A 16,822-nucleotide genomic window follows, 5' to 3' on the forward strand; every position below is an offset into this window, starting at 1 on the left:
AACTGCTTCTAACACTCCAAGAAAAAAATAGCTGTGACTGAAAAAATATTTCTATTACGATTGGGGCGCATATGCCACACAAATTAAAATATGAAAATGACTGAAAAAAATGTTGCTATTAAAAATAGGGCACACAAAGAAAAAATTTATTAGAATTCCAAACAGCACAATCAGATTTCACAATTTCTTATTCATTTTCACTGTTTATTGTTAACATGCACATTGTGTTGGTTGACAGACTTTAGTGTTAAATGAGCAGAAAATTGCTATGAAAAAGACAGCTTCATTTAGTTGGGCTGATACAGGCCATATCTGAAGGGAGAAGCTGTGTGGTTTGCTGCACGGCCAGAATGGGTGCCACGTCCATCCTTATGCAACGGCACAAGGGAAAATAACCACAAACACAAGTGTAATGTAAGAATGAGTTAATGGCATAGAGCTCCAAACCAACACAACTGGAACATCACCAGCTCAGAGTTGGGACAGAACTCATTGAGAATAAACCAAAGCAGCAAAAAAAGGCAAACTTATAAGATAACATGAAGTTCTTACAGTATAATATTTAGGATTGTGTACCACCTACAGCACAACTGCTTTTTATCTGCCTCAGTAAAAAGAATTACAACCAAGAACACAACCACAAAAACATAATGGCTTACCTGCAAATATGCATTTAAATCTTTCTTCCTCTTTTCCAAAAATTCTCTGTCCATATTGTTAAATGTCTTTTTGCCAGGAAGTTTCAGTATATTTGCAAGGTTTTCAAACTAGAAAAAAAGGAGAAGATTTTTTGTTCTTTTAAGAGTTTCAAATCACAACATAATCTCAGAAATGACAGGGGTCATTATATTCACCTATTCTTATCTACCATGTAACACCTGAAAAATACTTTCTCCCTCAAGCCCAGAACTCAGATTCCTTGGAGAAATGAAAATAAAAGATAGATCATCAAGAACAAATGCACGAAAATTCTCAGGCAACTGCCAAAGGTAAAATTTAATTCCTGAACACACACACGATACTCACTTTCGAAATACAGATTAGTGTAGTGTGCAAAAACTCAATATTTATCATTACTATTTGAGCAGAAGTTAGAAAGATTATGAGACTACATCAAGAGAACTTGCAAATCTTTCTAAAACATCTTCCCTTTCCTCTCCTGATCAAACCTACTAAGGTAATGATTAATCTTTTATCTCTATAGCGGACAGCAGCTCCCAGTTTACACATAGGTTATCACACCATGCTTGACAGGCCATCACCTGTGCCTCTTCTCCAGGTAATGACAGTGATTGGCACTGGCTGACATGTCTTTTGCTGTCCCAGTTTTACAGAAAGAAAGGGTGTTCCACGGAAGTAGGAGGGAAAAAAGAGGCCCTAACACTTAAGAAGGTTGAAAATTTTTGCTACAATGCGCAAAAAATTAAGAAGTGACAAGAATAAAACTCAAAGAATCAGGATTATCCACATACAGAATCCAGACTTCCTGTAAATAATAAATAATACTGTTAAGGTGATAAAGAGAGAGAAGTATAGTATCTAGGATCTATGAAACAACCTGGAAAAAGGTTGTGTCCTTTTTTTCTCTAGCAAAGACCACAAAACTACAGATTTAGTGAGAGATTGATTCCATTCAGTCCCTGCAAAGTGCCTTTTTGCAAAGACATCATTGAACTTGGGAAAGTCACAAAGCTCATATGACATCTATGGCCTGTAGAAACACCAAAGAATAACTACTTCCAAATTCACGAATCCCATTCCCTTACAAAAAGGTCACAGCCTCTATTTTAAATATAGTATCTACTTCAAATTATATTTCTTACATTACTGACTAAAGAAACTGGTATGAATCTATTCAGTACTTGAAGGAAAAAAGCTCATACAGATACTATAGACAACTAACTTCAATTCCATTTTGAATCAAGTATCTATTTCATCTGAAAAAAACACAAACAATCTCTGCCCTTCCTATTAATTTTACATAAAAGATTCTAACCTTCACCCTCAGCATGTCAACAAAAATGTCTCAGACAAGCACACCAGAAGGGTGTTCAGTGTATCGGTGACATTCCTGTGCCCCTAAACCCAGCAGAGATGCCCATTTTCTTGTTGAAACAAAACAAAGTTGTTGGGAGTTTCTGAAATGCTACAGTAAATCACGGGAATCTCTTCACCTTTTGCAATCTTAGTGTTCTAGAATAACATTTCTATTTTCTGTAAATCCAGAGTCATCATATTACAATAACAAGAAATTTCTGAGCTTTAAACTTTGAAAATTTTTGCTTCTGCCACTTTTTTCTAGTCATTTACTGGCAGGTCAGTTTTAAATGACTGCCCCATACCAGCAGAACATTAACTCCACTATAAGATCCACGAAGCCGTACCTGTTTCAGGTCACAAATTCTTCAAAACAGTGAAATGATTAAAAAAAAAAAAAAAAAAAAAAAAGAAAACCAATGCAAAAAGTCCTATTTCAAATTTACCGACAGCACACTAAGATAATCAGAAATTAAAAGAAAAGTCAGGCTCTGCTTATAATTAATACAAATATTCAACACAATCTTTGCCTAGTTTTAATAAATCCTCCTTCGATTTTACTACTGTTATGACTGTGCTAACCTACCTGCACAGAATTTGTTCTCTGTGCCTCTCTATTAATAACAATCCAAGGGATACACTTCTGACTAGTTCAAAGGTTACATGCAGTCAAATCTGACTTCTCCAAAAGCTTGGTTTAAAAGCATTTCACCTTCCTCTTTTAAAAGTACTGCATTTTCAACACTTTTTCATGTCAGCAGGTTCTACGTTGTACCAGCTGCTGAATTACAAGTCTCTGTTTATTCTTCTTTCATCTTAGGAGGCTTAAGAGTCTGAAAATACAAGTACAGCAATAAAAGGCAGACTGTATAGCCACACACTGAACTGCCAACAGCTGTCCTTTTTGAGACCCCAGCACTCCTTAACGTTTCACTTAAAACCTAAATACTTATTTTCCAAGCTCAGTTTTTATTTCTTAATCTCTGTGACAAATATAACAAATAAAACACACCACTGCTTGAGACCAGTAGCACTTCCATACAAACATTTTAAAGTAAAATTAAGCAAATGGGGTTGGGGGAAAAGCTTTCTAAGTTCCATTTCTATTTGTTAGAGCAACTATATATAGCCATGAGGTACTGAACTATATACACAAGCACCTGTTAACTGCTCAGTACAAATAATGTATGATACAAACAGTACAAAAAGTACACTTCAATGGAAAACAGCGTAGTGCTGTAACTCCACATCTTAAGGCACTTTGAGAAAGCCAATACTCAATGCCATACCACCACACAGAAAAAGCACCTTCCAAAGAAACCGTGAAAGATTTCTGAGATTAATTACCTGCTCAGTGATCCTCATGTGAAAGTCATGGAAATCACTGTAGCGTCGATATGTCTTCCACGTCTCTTCGCCGTTTGGATTTCGCCGATGGACTGTGATAGCGTACAGCGCGTATGTCTTGCCATGGTCATTACACACTCCTGCCACAGCATATGGGTCATAGTCAGCATAGACTAGTAGTTTAAAAACAAAAACAAAAAAGGAACAAACAGAAAAAAGGAAGACGGAAGGACACAAACGTGAAGTGAAGAAATGTCTGGAATGACAGACTTGAGAGACAAAAATGGACATGCAAGCAGAAAAATAAGCCATCCCTTTATCCAAAACCCTGCGTAAGTGATAACCTTCAGAAACTTATTACATCAACTTAAATAGAGAGATTAAGCAGCCTTAAAGTTGGACAAGTTCCACTGACATGCAAAACACAAAGCATAGCAAAAGATTTCAACTTATAAGAAGAGTGAATAGAGCTTTTAAAAAATAATTTTAACCCAAAAAACTCAAGATAGAGGTGAAAGCTGTAAAATCAGAAGAAATTACAGTCAGTAATAATGTTGAATAGTGCACTAATAATATTGAAAAAATTGTTCCATCAAAAAAATCTGTAAATACAAGACAGTGCGAGCAGGCTGTAAGCATTTGGTTTTGTTATCAACACGAGCTGTTTGTTATTAACTGTAAGATAAAAAACACCCCCCACACTATTTATATATAACTATATATACACACATATGCATTCTGCATGTGCATTACATTTATATAATGTACTTTGTATGTGCACACACACATTTTATGGAAAGAAGACATCCATCTTAAACAGAAGTAAACATCTTTTTGTTCTCCACTGAATATTTAATTTCTCCTGGACATTTGTCCACCACGGAATTCTCCCAGTATAGAGTTTGTTTCAAAAACTTTCATTTCATCTACAGAATAACCCAGAACCAATATTGTTTACACTGCACAACATGTTACCAATTTAAAGAGTGTATCTCAACATATTGAGCCAATACCCGGTAGCAGCAATTTTCCAGTGGCTAGATTAAACTGATTTTTAATCAAGTTCTGTGAAATTTTCAATGCACCCATGCTCCATAAAATATATTTTTACTGACAAATCATCAGCTACAACCTCTGTTGTGCTTCCAGCTTTGATTTCTCTCAAGTATAACGCCAAAGTCTGAGCAGCCAGGGAGCGGAGCCTCTAGAACAGGGGGGAGCTACTGACAACGTAAGAATTATTCCCTAGCAAGGTGCACAGTGGGCACAGAACTTCTTTGCCACCTGTCCTCTATAAGAAGAATGTTAAGTGCTGAAGCCCAAGAGAAAAATCAGGCAGCCAGGATGTTGCTAAAAGACTGCCCAAAGAATGGAGCTGGCAAAGCCGAGTCCCAAAGACAGGGAGCAAGCCCAGTTCTCGGAACTCCCATTGACCACCTTGCTGTGCAGCCACCAGACCACATCTCAGGGGCGCTGCTCAGCTGCACCTTTAGGAGAACCAACCACTTCAGGGCAGGAGTGGCAGGAAAAGAAAGAAGTTGTCCCTGCCATCGCTTATGTTACAGCCGTTTAAACAGTGTTTGTTTTGAAACATGAGACAAGGTGAATCCTCAGAGATGATGGAGCAGACCTTGTTTATACCCCTCAAGCACAGTAAAGGGTAACCATCAGCAGAGGAAAGGAACCTGTGGACAGATGCAAGATGCATCTACTGCCTGTAGCATCCAGAGAGCAGGGACTCATATTACTTGTTCAAACACAAGGTGAAGAGCACTAAGATTGACAGTTTAACCTTGTATTACAGCATGATCTGGTACATATCCAGGGTACATAACCAGGGTTCAACTGGAGTATTAAGGACTCACAGAGCCCAGCTCATAGTTATCAATGCACACTGCCATCAAGATTATGAATTGAACATAATTTGTGTGGTTCTCATTTTACCTTTTTTCTTAGATCAAAACAATGATGCTTCCGAGTTTTATTCAGGAAAAAAGTATCAAATGCCATTTTAATTAAGAAGCTAAATTGTGATTCTTAGCTTTTAAATTATTTTCCCCCTTCTCTAAGGACTGACTACATGAGACTTTCACTCACATTGGTTCAGAGGAACAGAATTTAATTAAAATATCAAGCAACTGAATTCTTGCTCACAGCTCCTGTGTCTGCTATACAAATACATAGATTTAAAACCCTATTGCATAGTAAAATCTACCCCAAATAAGTATCTGAAGATTCATTCACAATTTGATCATCCAGTGCAATCTCGTCTAACTAGAATATTATAAATAATAACTGAGAAGTTTTTGTTATTTATTCTCACATAGTATTTTTTTTTCATTTATTACTAGGCAATTTTTTTCAAAAGACAACCAAAAATGCCACCACTGTAAAGACTGAGGCCACTACCTTAAATGAACCTAAGTCAATAAGGAAGCACAAAGAAATAGGTGAAAATATTCTAGTAAGAGAAATAACAGTCAAGAGTTAGAATTGTGTGACTAGAAAAAAAAAAACAGATGGCTTTTTGAATTTGTTCTTTAAATAACTGTTAAAATAAATGCTACTCAAAATTAAGTTTAATGAATGATTCTCCAGAGATATGAAATAATAATACCATAAACAACAAAAATTAAATCACATTTTAAGTACAGATATACAGTTTACGACCTACAGCACCAATTCTGTAAGGATTTCCATTACAAGGACTTCATGGGAAATATGAATTTAAATGTTTTATGAGGTTAAAAAAAAAGTGAAAGCATTAGGATTTCAAGGGCCTGTAAATATCAAAAAACTGAAAACAAATGGAGAAAAACAAGTAAGCAGCCATCGTAACAGATTCACTTACCAGTATCTGAGATGTATGCATGGAGCTGAACTGTCTCATCAGAAGGGACATTTGAAAGGTCATCTAAGGACTGCAGGGTTGGGGAGAGAGGGGAGAAGGAAGAAATGAGCAAGAGAGAATAAGATTGCAGATATATCTCATTTTTGAGATGCTTTTTGATTTATCTATTTTGTTTTCAAACTTTCCATTCACTACACTAATAGAACAGCTTAATGCACTATAACATTGCAAACAAGTGTCACTATTACCTGGTTACTAAAGCCTTTTACAGAGTGTATGGTCCCTCACTTCCCCTACCAGTTTCACATAGTTCTGTGGTCACTCTAACGTATTTGACACTTTTGTTTGATTTCTCAGTTCCAATAGAAATACAAATAGTTTCCTACTGAGCATAAAAAAAGACAACAAAAACCCCACACACACTGTGGAGATACAGGTGTTGTATACTAAATCTTTTGTATACAATTCTGTTTTCTTTCAACTGACTTAAAGCACTACACAAAAGTTACAGTGCAGCACAAGTTGAATAATTTCTCTGCTGTATGCTAAAGCAGCAAACTCTTTTCTCAGAAATGTTTTCCCTCATAAAAAATGAACAGGTACATCACCAGCTGGCTAAAATCCTGTCTCCCTATTCAGTGATTATTGACATCAAAAGAGGCCTAACAGGTCTTTTATAGCAGCATTGCTATTATTTAAAATTAATACATTTGACTACTAAGATTTAACAAATCCCTACAAGATTTTTGAACGAAAAACTTGGAGCTACTGAAGCAGAATTCATAGGCATTAGGATCCCAGCTTCTTTATACATTTTACTCCAAAATTCTAAAATTCTTCAGATACAAATTCAGAATGAAAATGCAGCTATGAGCCATATTTTATAATTTAACCAAGCCAGTTTAATAGCAAATTGCTACAAAAAGTTACCTAGAATGAGACCTACTGGCTAGCAGGTTAGTCCACCTGTGTCAAACTAAAATCTCAATATGGGAGACCTCATCATGCCTACAGCTTCCTCACAAGGGGAGGAGGAAGGGCAGGCGCTGATCTCTTCTCTCTGGTGATCAATGACAGAACCTGAGGGAATGGCAAGAAAATGTGCCTGGGGAGGCTTAGGTTGGACATTAGGAAAAGGTTCTCCACCACCCTCTCGGTGAAGCACTGGAACAGGCTCCCCAGGGAGGAGTCATGGCCCCAAGCCTGACAGTGTTCAAAAAGAGACTGGACAATGCCCTCAGACACATGGTATGAACATTGGGTTGTCATATGCAGGTACAGGAGCTGGACTTGACGATCCTTGTGGGTCCCTTCCAACTCAAGACATTCTATACACATCAATCAAGTTTCCAAACTGTTCAGTTTCCTTGAACTTAAATCAGTCTTATGTGATAAAACATAGGTTGTACTTGAAAACATAAATTATTTAAGACTCTGCTCTTGCCTCTTCTTCACCTGAATCTTTCTCATTTCCACGATGCCCCAACATAATATTCCACTCCTTCCTTCTCAAGCTCTCTAGAGGGAACAACTCTTCTCTGCCTCAACCACCTCAATCAGTCTCTGCCTAAATATCCACCATGGAAGGTGAGGGGAACAACCTTTCTGTTATAAAGTCTAGATACTGACTAAATGGCATTGTTAAAAAGGTCTGTACACACTAACTATGCTTTAACATGTATTGCAGCAAGGTGTCTCCTAAATACCTTATGAGACAGTTTGTAGACTTACAGCACAAAGTCCCAGTTTAAAAAAAGGCAGAAGAAAGAGAAGTCTGTTCAGGGAATCTGTTCTGCCACCACATGCTATAGTGCTAAAAGCTTATTTCTGTTCCATGGTAGAACTAATGAAATCACACAAAAATATTTTGTGAGCAAACATCACCTTTTCCTCAACGATTCTCAAATCAATAAGTTACTGGATGCTGAAGACTACTCTGGTAGAGTATTGCCATCAGTTGACTGTTCCTATCATCTTTATTAGACATTTGCTTTTGGTCACTGTTGGATACAGGGCTTGACATTCTCTGACCTAGTCCATTCCTAAGTAACTCACCCATGGACAGCAATAACCCTGTGCAGTGTTCTCTATACTGCAGTGCCTAAATTTAAGAGCAGAATATCACCTGACACTGATCAACAGCAGGAATTTGTGGAAGCTTGGATAAGGTGCTTGATATTCTGAGAGCTCTAGGATATGATTATCAGTAAAGTGGAAGGGATATTATTAAAGAAGACAGGTCAATTGCTCTAATATTTTGTTTGTTATGAAATACTGACATTAAGCTGTTATATTTTCTAAAAGGCATCATTATTTCTTGTTTTCCTGCCTCTAATTCCACTCTGACAGTTCAGTTTTCTTTTTGGTAACTGAACGGGGTTCAAGCTGACATACTAACGGCTGTCAGAACTTCAACCCCATCATTTCTGCTGCCATTCAAGGTCTTGGATATGTAACACCTGTGTAACTCCTATTTACTCAATGCAAAAGCAATGTGTATAGCTCACATTACAGATCCATTTAGATGAAATCTGCAAGAGTCTATAAATATTCTATAGTGGGTTTTCTACCCCCAAAATACACCCTACTGGTTTAATATAGTAGATCAACGTATCAAATTAAAAGGCAGAAATTAAGATATATCTGTAAAGTAACTCTTCCTCAAAATAGTTTTGAGTCTCTCTTCCAAATAATCTTAAAACACATTCTTACAGTGAAAGTATAAACTGCAGGCAATGTATTTTATAATAGAAACTTGCGGAAATACTCAACTGCTGTGGCAAGGCATTATGCAGCCACAATTAATAACAATAAATGAAATGGTTAAAACTTGAACAGATAAAACCCAGACAGTTGGTATTTAATATGATCAAATATCTTTGACTTTAGCTGTATTAACTGGAACAGAAGTTAATTAATAAGCAAAAATATCACACCACAACCCAATGTTATTTAATGCACAGTTATTAGCTACAAGTACAGAATTTCCCTGACCTTTGAAGTAGCCTCTCCAAGGTCTATTTTATTTCATGCAACTGACTAACACAAGGGACCTCAACTATGTGTACAGAAATTTACACTTGACATGGATTTCAGCCAGGAAAAACTCATCTACCAGTATTCAAACACCTGTAAAAGCACTGAAAACCCTGAACAATATGGACTACAGAAAGCAAAAAGTTTTTTTGCATAAACACAGTTTTATTACACATTTCTGCTGCATTCTTCTTCACTCTTTACAAAAATAGTGGATGTAGTATTATAATAACTCCAAATTATGTGTATTTATAAAACCAATCAGGGATAACAAAAAGTATGCTTTGCATAAATTAACTGTAGATTATTACTGTTTCTCTGAAAAACAATGAAAAATTTCATTTAACACGGGGGAAAGTCAAAAGGGAGTTTTAACTTACAGATTAATGGATGTCTTACGTGTGCTTCAATTTGATTCCAGAACTTTTTCAGAAATTAAACTGTACTGAAATAAAATCTCTATGTTACATAATTTCAACTATTTTATCATGCTTTGCCCAGTGTTGAGTAGAAAAAGTAATAATAATTAAAAAAAATAAAAAAATCCAAGCACTTACCAGATTTATGCTGCCAGTTGGAGAACCATTAAAAGATTCTGGAAACCGTGAGGAAGAGGAAAGGAAAAAACAGGTTAGAAATATTTTCCAACGTAGGTGCCACACAAGAAATACAAATGCAAATACTAACTATCACGGAAAATAACAGAGACTCTGGCATTGGGCAAAATGTTACACCCAACACATAAGCACTTCAAGTTCCCAATGAGGACACGTAAAGAAAAATGTATGTAAGTTTATACAACTACAGACATGAAATAACACTCCAGAGAACATTCCTTTTTAAGCTTCAGGAAATTGCTTCATTAAGGAGTCAGTTGAATAGTTAAACAATTTCCATTAGATTTGTACTTCAGTTAACAAGAAGAATGATTTTAATTGCCTTAAAAAGCCACATCTCCTACATACTCTGAATTTCTATTTCCAGGTGAAGAATATAGTTATGTATTAAAACAACCCAGCATGTTGAAGAACCTCAAAAAAATGAGAATGAAACAGTCACCTCCTTATTTTAGCAAAACACTTGTTACCAAGACATGAGAAAAAATTTACATGAGATGAATAAAGTTACTACATAAAAAACTATTTGACTCCCTAAACAATTTACAAAAAAGCACAAAGAGAAAAACGTTAATTTAAACATCAGAGATATTACAGGAACTTTTTTATTTCTCAAAAACAGTGTGGATAATTCTCTTATTTTTATTTTAAAGCAGAAAAAAATAATGGGTCCAGGAACTCCACCTTAGAGGTATGCAGCTCACCTCCTTCACCATCATCCGATCCTCTGAAACTGGGATCCTTCAGCATATCCAGCTCTGCTAACATACGTACATACAACACATTCTGTTTGAACGAAGGGTAGAATCTTTCATCTCGCAGCATCAATTCATACACCTTATTGAAATAAAAATGCCAACCTTAGCAATAATTATTACATTTTTTAATAAATCAGACAAGCTTTCATAAATTATGCTTGACCAACACCTATCTGTGCATCCTATTATGTGTTTCTGGGTTTTAAAGGAAATGTGAGTCTGTGAAATTTCAACTTATGCTTACTCTTAATGGAAAAGTTATGAGGACTAATTGTGCCAGAAGTATAAAAATACTTCTCTAACTAGTGAGACACGCACACATGGGAAAAGAAGCAGCGTGTTAGCTGTAAGTATTTCCTTCCTCTCCTCTTAACCCTTCCAATTGCACTATAAACATATATGGTCTTTACACATTTCACAACACGTTCTCTATCTCTCCTTCCTTGTTGAAAAACTATAAACGTGGACCTGCAAACACTTAGGGGGAGAGGTGAAAAGAAAGGAAGGGCGAAAAGATACCACGTACTACTTTCCTGAAAATTTCCAGTTCAGCCAACACAGTATAACCCTAACTCACAAAGATTCAATCACACCATCTCAAAAAGTTACCTATATAGCCTATACAGTGACAGTATATATACATACACGCATCTATCTGTAGTGCGAATTAATTCATACTAATTTTTAGCATGAAAGAGAACATTAAGTTTATGACCTAAAATAAAAACCTCTCAGACTGGGTATATAATTTACCACCAGAATACTAATAATTCACTTTTTTTTAATATATATATATATATATATTGGACTTGTGTAATAAAGTCTATGTATGCAGTTAGTAAAAAGTCTGGTTTATCTTCAGTACTTTCTGCTTCTGAGTGCCACACTGTGCAGGCTTGAAGAAACAGAACAGTCAAAATAACTTCTGGAAAGACCTACAGAATTTAACACGGTAACATGGTTACATCCACCTTTAAAGAAGAGAGCTAAAATTGGACCAAAATTGTATCACTTAGTTATTCTACATAGGCACATTTTCACAAACTGGTCCATAAACAAAAATAATGATCCCATAAATTCAAAATTGTGCTTCATAATTAATTTCAAACAGGACACCTACTCTTTCTGCCTATAGCTAAGCAGTTGGAAAATGGTAAAACAGGTTTTAGGGTTCAGATATATGAGTTCCTCCTTTTCCAATAACTGTAGTGACGTTTAATACTCTATAGCATTAACAGTTCTTATGAAATACAAGATGAATACAGTATACCTTTCTCTGAATGTCATCAAAGATTTCAGGTGTTGGATCCTCATGGTTCAGTGTTTCTGCCAGTTTTGCTACTAAGTTGTCATCAATATTAACTCTCGGAGATGCCTGTGATAAAGATCTAAATCAACTTTTGCAGCATAAAAATAAGAAAGCTTCTATTTTCACAAATAAAATCCAATACAATTCTGCAATTACCTAAATAAACTAAATTTCTTCTTGATGAGTATCTCTAGAATCATCTAGAGCACACAAGAGGATAATCAGATCACCTCCTCCCCACAAAATGAAGTTCAGAGTTTGTAGTAAAACTGAGAAGTTTCAGGAGTAAACACTAAGAATCACCTCAAAAACAATTTATGCACATTATACTGAAGCAATATCTAACCAAGTTTTACTCAGACTTAAAAACAGATTTGATTTATTTACGAGGAGAAAGATCGAGATTCAGAAATGAAGAATGAGTTGGTGAGAAAGTCAATGGATGAAGTTCTGAAGCATCTGAGGAAAGGGTAACAGTTCTTCAATTCTGCCAACTTCTAGAGAGATTACCAGTAGCTGTATGCAGACCTTATCACAGCTACCAGCATCCTAACTACATCAGCCATCAGATTCCTAGTCATCCCTTGGTATGACATATTTCAACCATTCTTTTAGATGGGCCCAAGTTCACACATTTTCCCCACTTTCAGTAACAGAGATGGGGATCCAGCACCAAACCAGATCCCACATCACTTGCTTTACTAAGCACAGCTTAGAGGCTGTATTTCTTGGCTTTGGAACAGCTCTGGTGTTAGGTGGCTTCTGACTTCAACCTGGTGAGCATTCAGTCAACTCAAAAACCCATCAGAGCAAGCTCTGCACAATCTAAAAATCACCATGTCGCTAGACTACTGAGGTGGAAAAACAAACTGAAGGAACTACACAGAAAGAGCAGTGTCCTGTAGGCAATCCAGGAGACTCCTGGAATACACTGAAGATAACTTCCTGAGCCAGTTAACAGACAGACCTACCAGAGGGAATGCGGTACTGGGCCTGTTGGTCACCAACACCAGTCAGCTAATCAGTGACATCAAGACTGGTGGCAGCCTGGGCCGCAGTGATCATGCACTGGTGGAGTTTGCAGTCCTTAGGGATACGTGTCAGGCAAAGAGTACAATCAGAATGCTGAATTTCAGGAAAGCCAAGTTCCAGCTCTTCATGGAGTTAGTCAATAGAACGCCCTGGGAAACTGCCCTCAGGGACAAGGGAGCAGAACAGAGCTGGCAGATCTTCAAGGATTCTTTCCATTGAGCACAAGAGCTCTTGACCCCCAGGTGTAAGAAATCAGGTAAGCAGGGCAAGAGGCCAGCATGGCTGAGTTGAGACCTGCTGGTCAAACTAAAGAGCAAAAAGGGAATGCAAAAGGCAGTGGCAGCAGGGACAGGTATCCTGGGAAGAGTACAGGGACACTGGCCAGTTGTGTAGAGGTGGGGTCAGGAAGGCCAAGGTACACCTGGAGCTGAACTCAGCGAGGGATCCAAAGAATAACAAGAAGAGCTTCTACAGTTAAGTCAGACAGTAAAGGAAGGTCAAAGAAAGTGTACCCCCCAAAGAACAAGACTGGCAAACTGGAAACAACGGCCAAGGAGAAGGCTGAGGTACTCAACGACTTCTTTGCCTCAGTCTTCACTGGAAAGCTCTCTTCCCACACTGCTTGAGTGGATGGACCACAGGATGGGCTGCATCTTTCTGCAAACATTTCTTTTTGGGGCTAGGGAGACACATGTAGGGATGCTGGCAGAGGACAGGGTAAGAAGAAGTGAAAGGGGAAAGGACAGCATACAAAAAGAGAGAATTTCTTATTCTGTCTTCATATTTGCTCTAGCTTTTCTCCATTCTAGAAAGTCAGCTTCTACAGAACACATTTCACAGGAAAGTCAGTACCAGAGCCTTTTTAAATGGAGAGGAGAAGAGGGAGACATTTTGTTAGTGCTTGACATGAGGAGAGAGAAGATACACAAGTAACAGCTTTAATGTCAACTTGTAAACAACTTGTGCTACACCATATCCATTTCATATTATTATAGCCATAACTAATAAAGAAGCATCTGTACAAAGAATAAATTCCAAATAAATTCCAAACAACGCAGAAATAAGTTATTCCTACCTTTTCTGATAAATATTGCTCATAAACTCCAAATGCAGCTGCTCTCAATAGCCCCTTGGTTTGATTAGTCTGATGTTTTCCATCTTTCTGTCGGCTTTGAAGCACCTCCAGCTGTTGCTGTGCCGTCACTCTGTATCCTTCCACTGTCATCCAGAAAAACAGATGTGCTTGGCCACCAGTCTGCTGCATGTAATCTACAGAAAACAGCCACCAAACAACCATAGTTATTGTTGTGCATCTTAGAATAAGAACTCGCTGTGATGTTAATCATATAGTAACTCCAGGATCCGGTTATACATCTGGAATACTTATCATCTATAATTGAAAAATAAAAAGCGCTATACACATATTGGCAATAATCAGTAAACAAAATTGGGAGCAAAGTCCAGGAACTAAGGACTGAGTCCTAAAATGCACATGTAAAAAGTGAATCCACCTTTACTTGTGTTGATGTAACTGGCTTGTACAGCATGATACGAGAGGAACTTCAAACTGGAATTCTAAAAAATCATGTGCATCTTACTGCATCAACAGGACTATGACACCACCAAAACAAATCTACATTCTTAATAATGGCCATCAGCAGCCCAACTAATTTACAGAAGAGAGTTAAGCATTAGAAAGTATTAAAAATTAATTACACAACTTTAATCCACCTATCAATTTTTTAATTATATAATAAACCTAAAATAGTACATAAATTACTGCTGTATTAAACAGAAAGTCTTCAGTAGCCTTGTAATCCTCTAAACTTCAGCCTAACGTCTATAGTCATTAGTTCCATTAGCTTCAGTGATACCAGCAAAAGACTAACAATTGCAATAAGTTTCAGTTTAATTCCAGTTATAAACCTCTAAGCAATTCTTGCAATGATTCTGTTCTAAACAGAACTAACTTGTTAAGTGACAGACCAAGAATCATTGCAAAAACAGTCTTACAAAAAGATCAGTATTAAAACAAGCTTGAGACAAGCTTTTGGAAGTACTGAGTACTGAGTTAATTACAGACTGATTTGCCAAAAAGGTTTTGGTTCCCTCTGGCAAGGGGCTTATACACATTTAGTTCTCAGCAGACACCTATATTTAGCAATTTCAACTGCACAGCCCTGTGAGTCAGCATATTCTTTACAAATAAAAAAAATCAGATAAATTAACACTCACCCATAAAAAACTGTAGTGCAACATTGTCTACCAGAATATGGTCCAGAGGGACTGTGCAAAGTTTTCCAAAGTTTGCTGCCAGTTTCACAGTATCTATTTCCTGTAAGACACAGTTCAGCAAGTTCATAGGCCTTATAGTTTTTTATTAGCTTTTAAAACTCCTGCTTACCAGAAAGCAGATGTAACAGAAAATAAATTACATTACAGATAATAAAGCAGCCTCTCAGTGATTAGTTATTTTCACAGTGTGAAGATCTACATCATAAGCTCATGGTCTCATAACTACTTGCCTTCAACACAGATGATCTCTGCTACATGGGAAGCTGGCTTTTAACACTGACATTCATGTAACACTATACAGGTCAAATTAACACCAAAACCCTCACCAACAGCAGCAGTGGCATGAAAATGAATTCACAAGATGAACTAATTTCAGAATTTGATGGGATGTAGGTCACCACAGCTTAAATTCATCTCTGCCCAACTTTCTTCTGCTAATATGACATATCTCGGTCTTACAGTATTGCTACCAGGTCCAGCTGTAGAATACTTGAAATTTTAAAAGTAGGCACAAGATTACATAATCTTGGAGACACATCTTGGTCCAATTAAGAGAGTCAAGAAACTAAGCAAAGTCAAACATACTGATTCTGTCAGCCTCAAAATATGTACAACAAAATATAAAAAAAAGAAAAAGTAATAACATGAGGTTCTTAAATTTAACATCCAGTTTGCCTCAGGCTTTTCATTGAACTAAAGAGGCAAACATGTCTGACAAAAGGCAACACATTAGGTGCACAAGTGTCCTGGTTTTGTTAAAAAACAAGTTTCTCTTTTAGTGAATTTGCCTGTCAGCTAAAGCCTTCATATTAGCTGCATTTTCCTTGAGAACCAGATACATGTTTTGGTAAACATAGCAATGGAATGCGAAGTTATTAATAAGCACGGATGGACATCTCACAAGAGAGGCAACGAGAAACAGGTGACCAAGAAACTGACCAACTGTCTATAATATTCCATTCATGTGAATACTTCATATAAAAGTGGGAGATCACGAGGATCTCATCCCTTTTGCTTATGGCTGACATTAGGAGAGGATCTTGCTAGTCGTCCCTGCGAACTAAGGCCTAGTGAGAGACTGAATCCAGCTTGGTTGGCTGCAGAGTCTAATCCAGGACTCTGGGTGCCAGCTCTGCAGTTGCTGGGACTTTCAAGATTGGTTTTGTATATTTTGTATTATTTTCTCTATTCTTATTAGTAGCATTAGTAAAACATTTTTAATTTTTCCAACTCTCTTCTCTCTGTCCTTCTTTCCCTCCTGGTTGCCTGTTCTTAGTGGGAAAGGGAGAGAGGGGGGAGCAGAAGGGGGAAGCGGGGGAGGAGAGGAGGTTAACAATACATCTGCCAGGGTTTTATTGTCACCCCACAATCCAAACCCTTGACAACAAGGCATTGCAAAATAATCAGCAAGTGGTGCCCTTATCTACAAGAGATCTTGCCAAAGACTAAGCTTGAAGCACATAAGGTATACACTGGAGCAGCAAAACAGAAATGGATCTAGGTATATAAACCCAAAGATGCTTTGCAACAATGTAACATT

At 37.1% G+C, this 16,822-nt stretch overlaps 1 protein-coding gene across 8 annotated transcripts in view; it reads right to left on the bottom strand.

Moving 5' to 3' along the window:
- SNX13 (sorting nexin 13) overlaps nucleotides 1–16,822 on the bottom strand; it is an 84,199-nt gene that overhangs the window by 13,432 nt on the left and 53,945 nt on the right. For 5 of the 8 annotated variants that reach the window (XR_010470062.1, XM_065051238.1, XM_021299041.2 and 2 more), the window contains exons 12-19: nucleotides 15,223–15,322; nucleotides 14,063–14,256; nucleotides 11,917–12,021; nucleotides 10,593–10,725; nucleotides 9,829–9,866; nucleotides 6,236–6,305; nucleotides 3,385–3,557; nucleotides 660–767 (exon numbers count right to left, since the gene is read on the bottom strand). Coding sequence is in view for 7 of the 8 variants with exons in the window: in XM_065051238.1 (XP_064907310.1) it covers nucleotides 660–767; nucleotides 3,385–3,557; nucleotides 6,236–6,305; nucleotides 9,829–9,866; nucleotides 10,593–10,725; nucleotides 11,917–12,021; nucleotides 14,063–14,256; nucleotides 15,223–15,322 (921 nt within the window). In the remaining variant the exon portion in view is untranslated. Of the gene's footprint in view, nucleotides 1–659; nucleotides 768–3,384; nucleotides 3,558–6,235; nucleotides 6,306–9,549; nucleotides 9,717–9,828; nucleotides 9,867–10,592; nucleotides 10,726–11,916; nucleotides 12,022–14,062; nucleotides 14,257–15,222; nucleotides 15,323–16,822 lie in introns of those variants that run through there. The other 3 variants (XM_065051237.1, XM_065051235.1, XM_065051239.1) reach the window with 2 other exon arrangements.

This window comes from Columba livia, chromosome 2 (genome assembly GCF_036013475.1).
Source record: "Columba livia isolate bColLiv1 breed racing homer chromosome 2, bColLiv1.pat.W.v2, whole genome shotgun sequence".
Classification (NCBI taxonomy): domain Eukaryota; kingdom Metazoa; phylum Chordata; class Aves; order Columbiformes; family Columbidae; genus Columba; species Columba livia.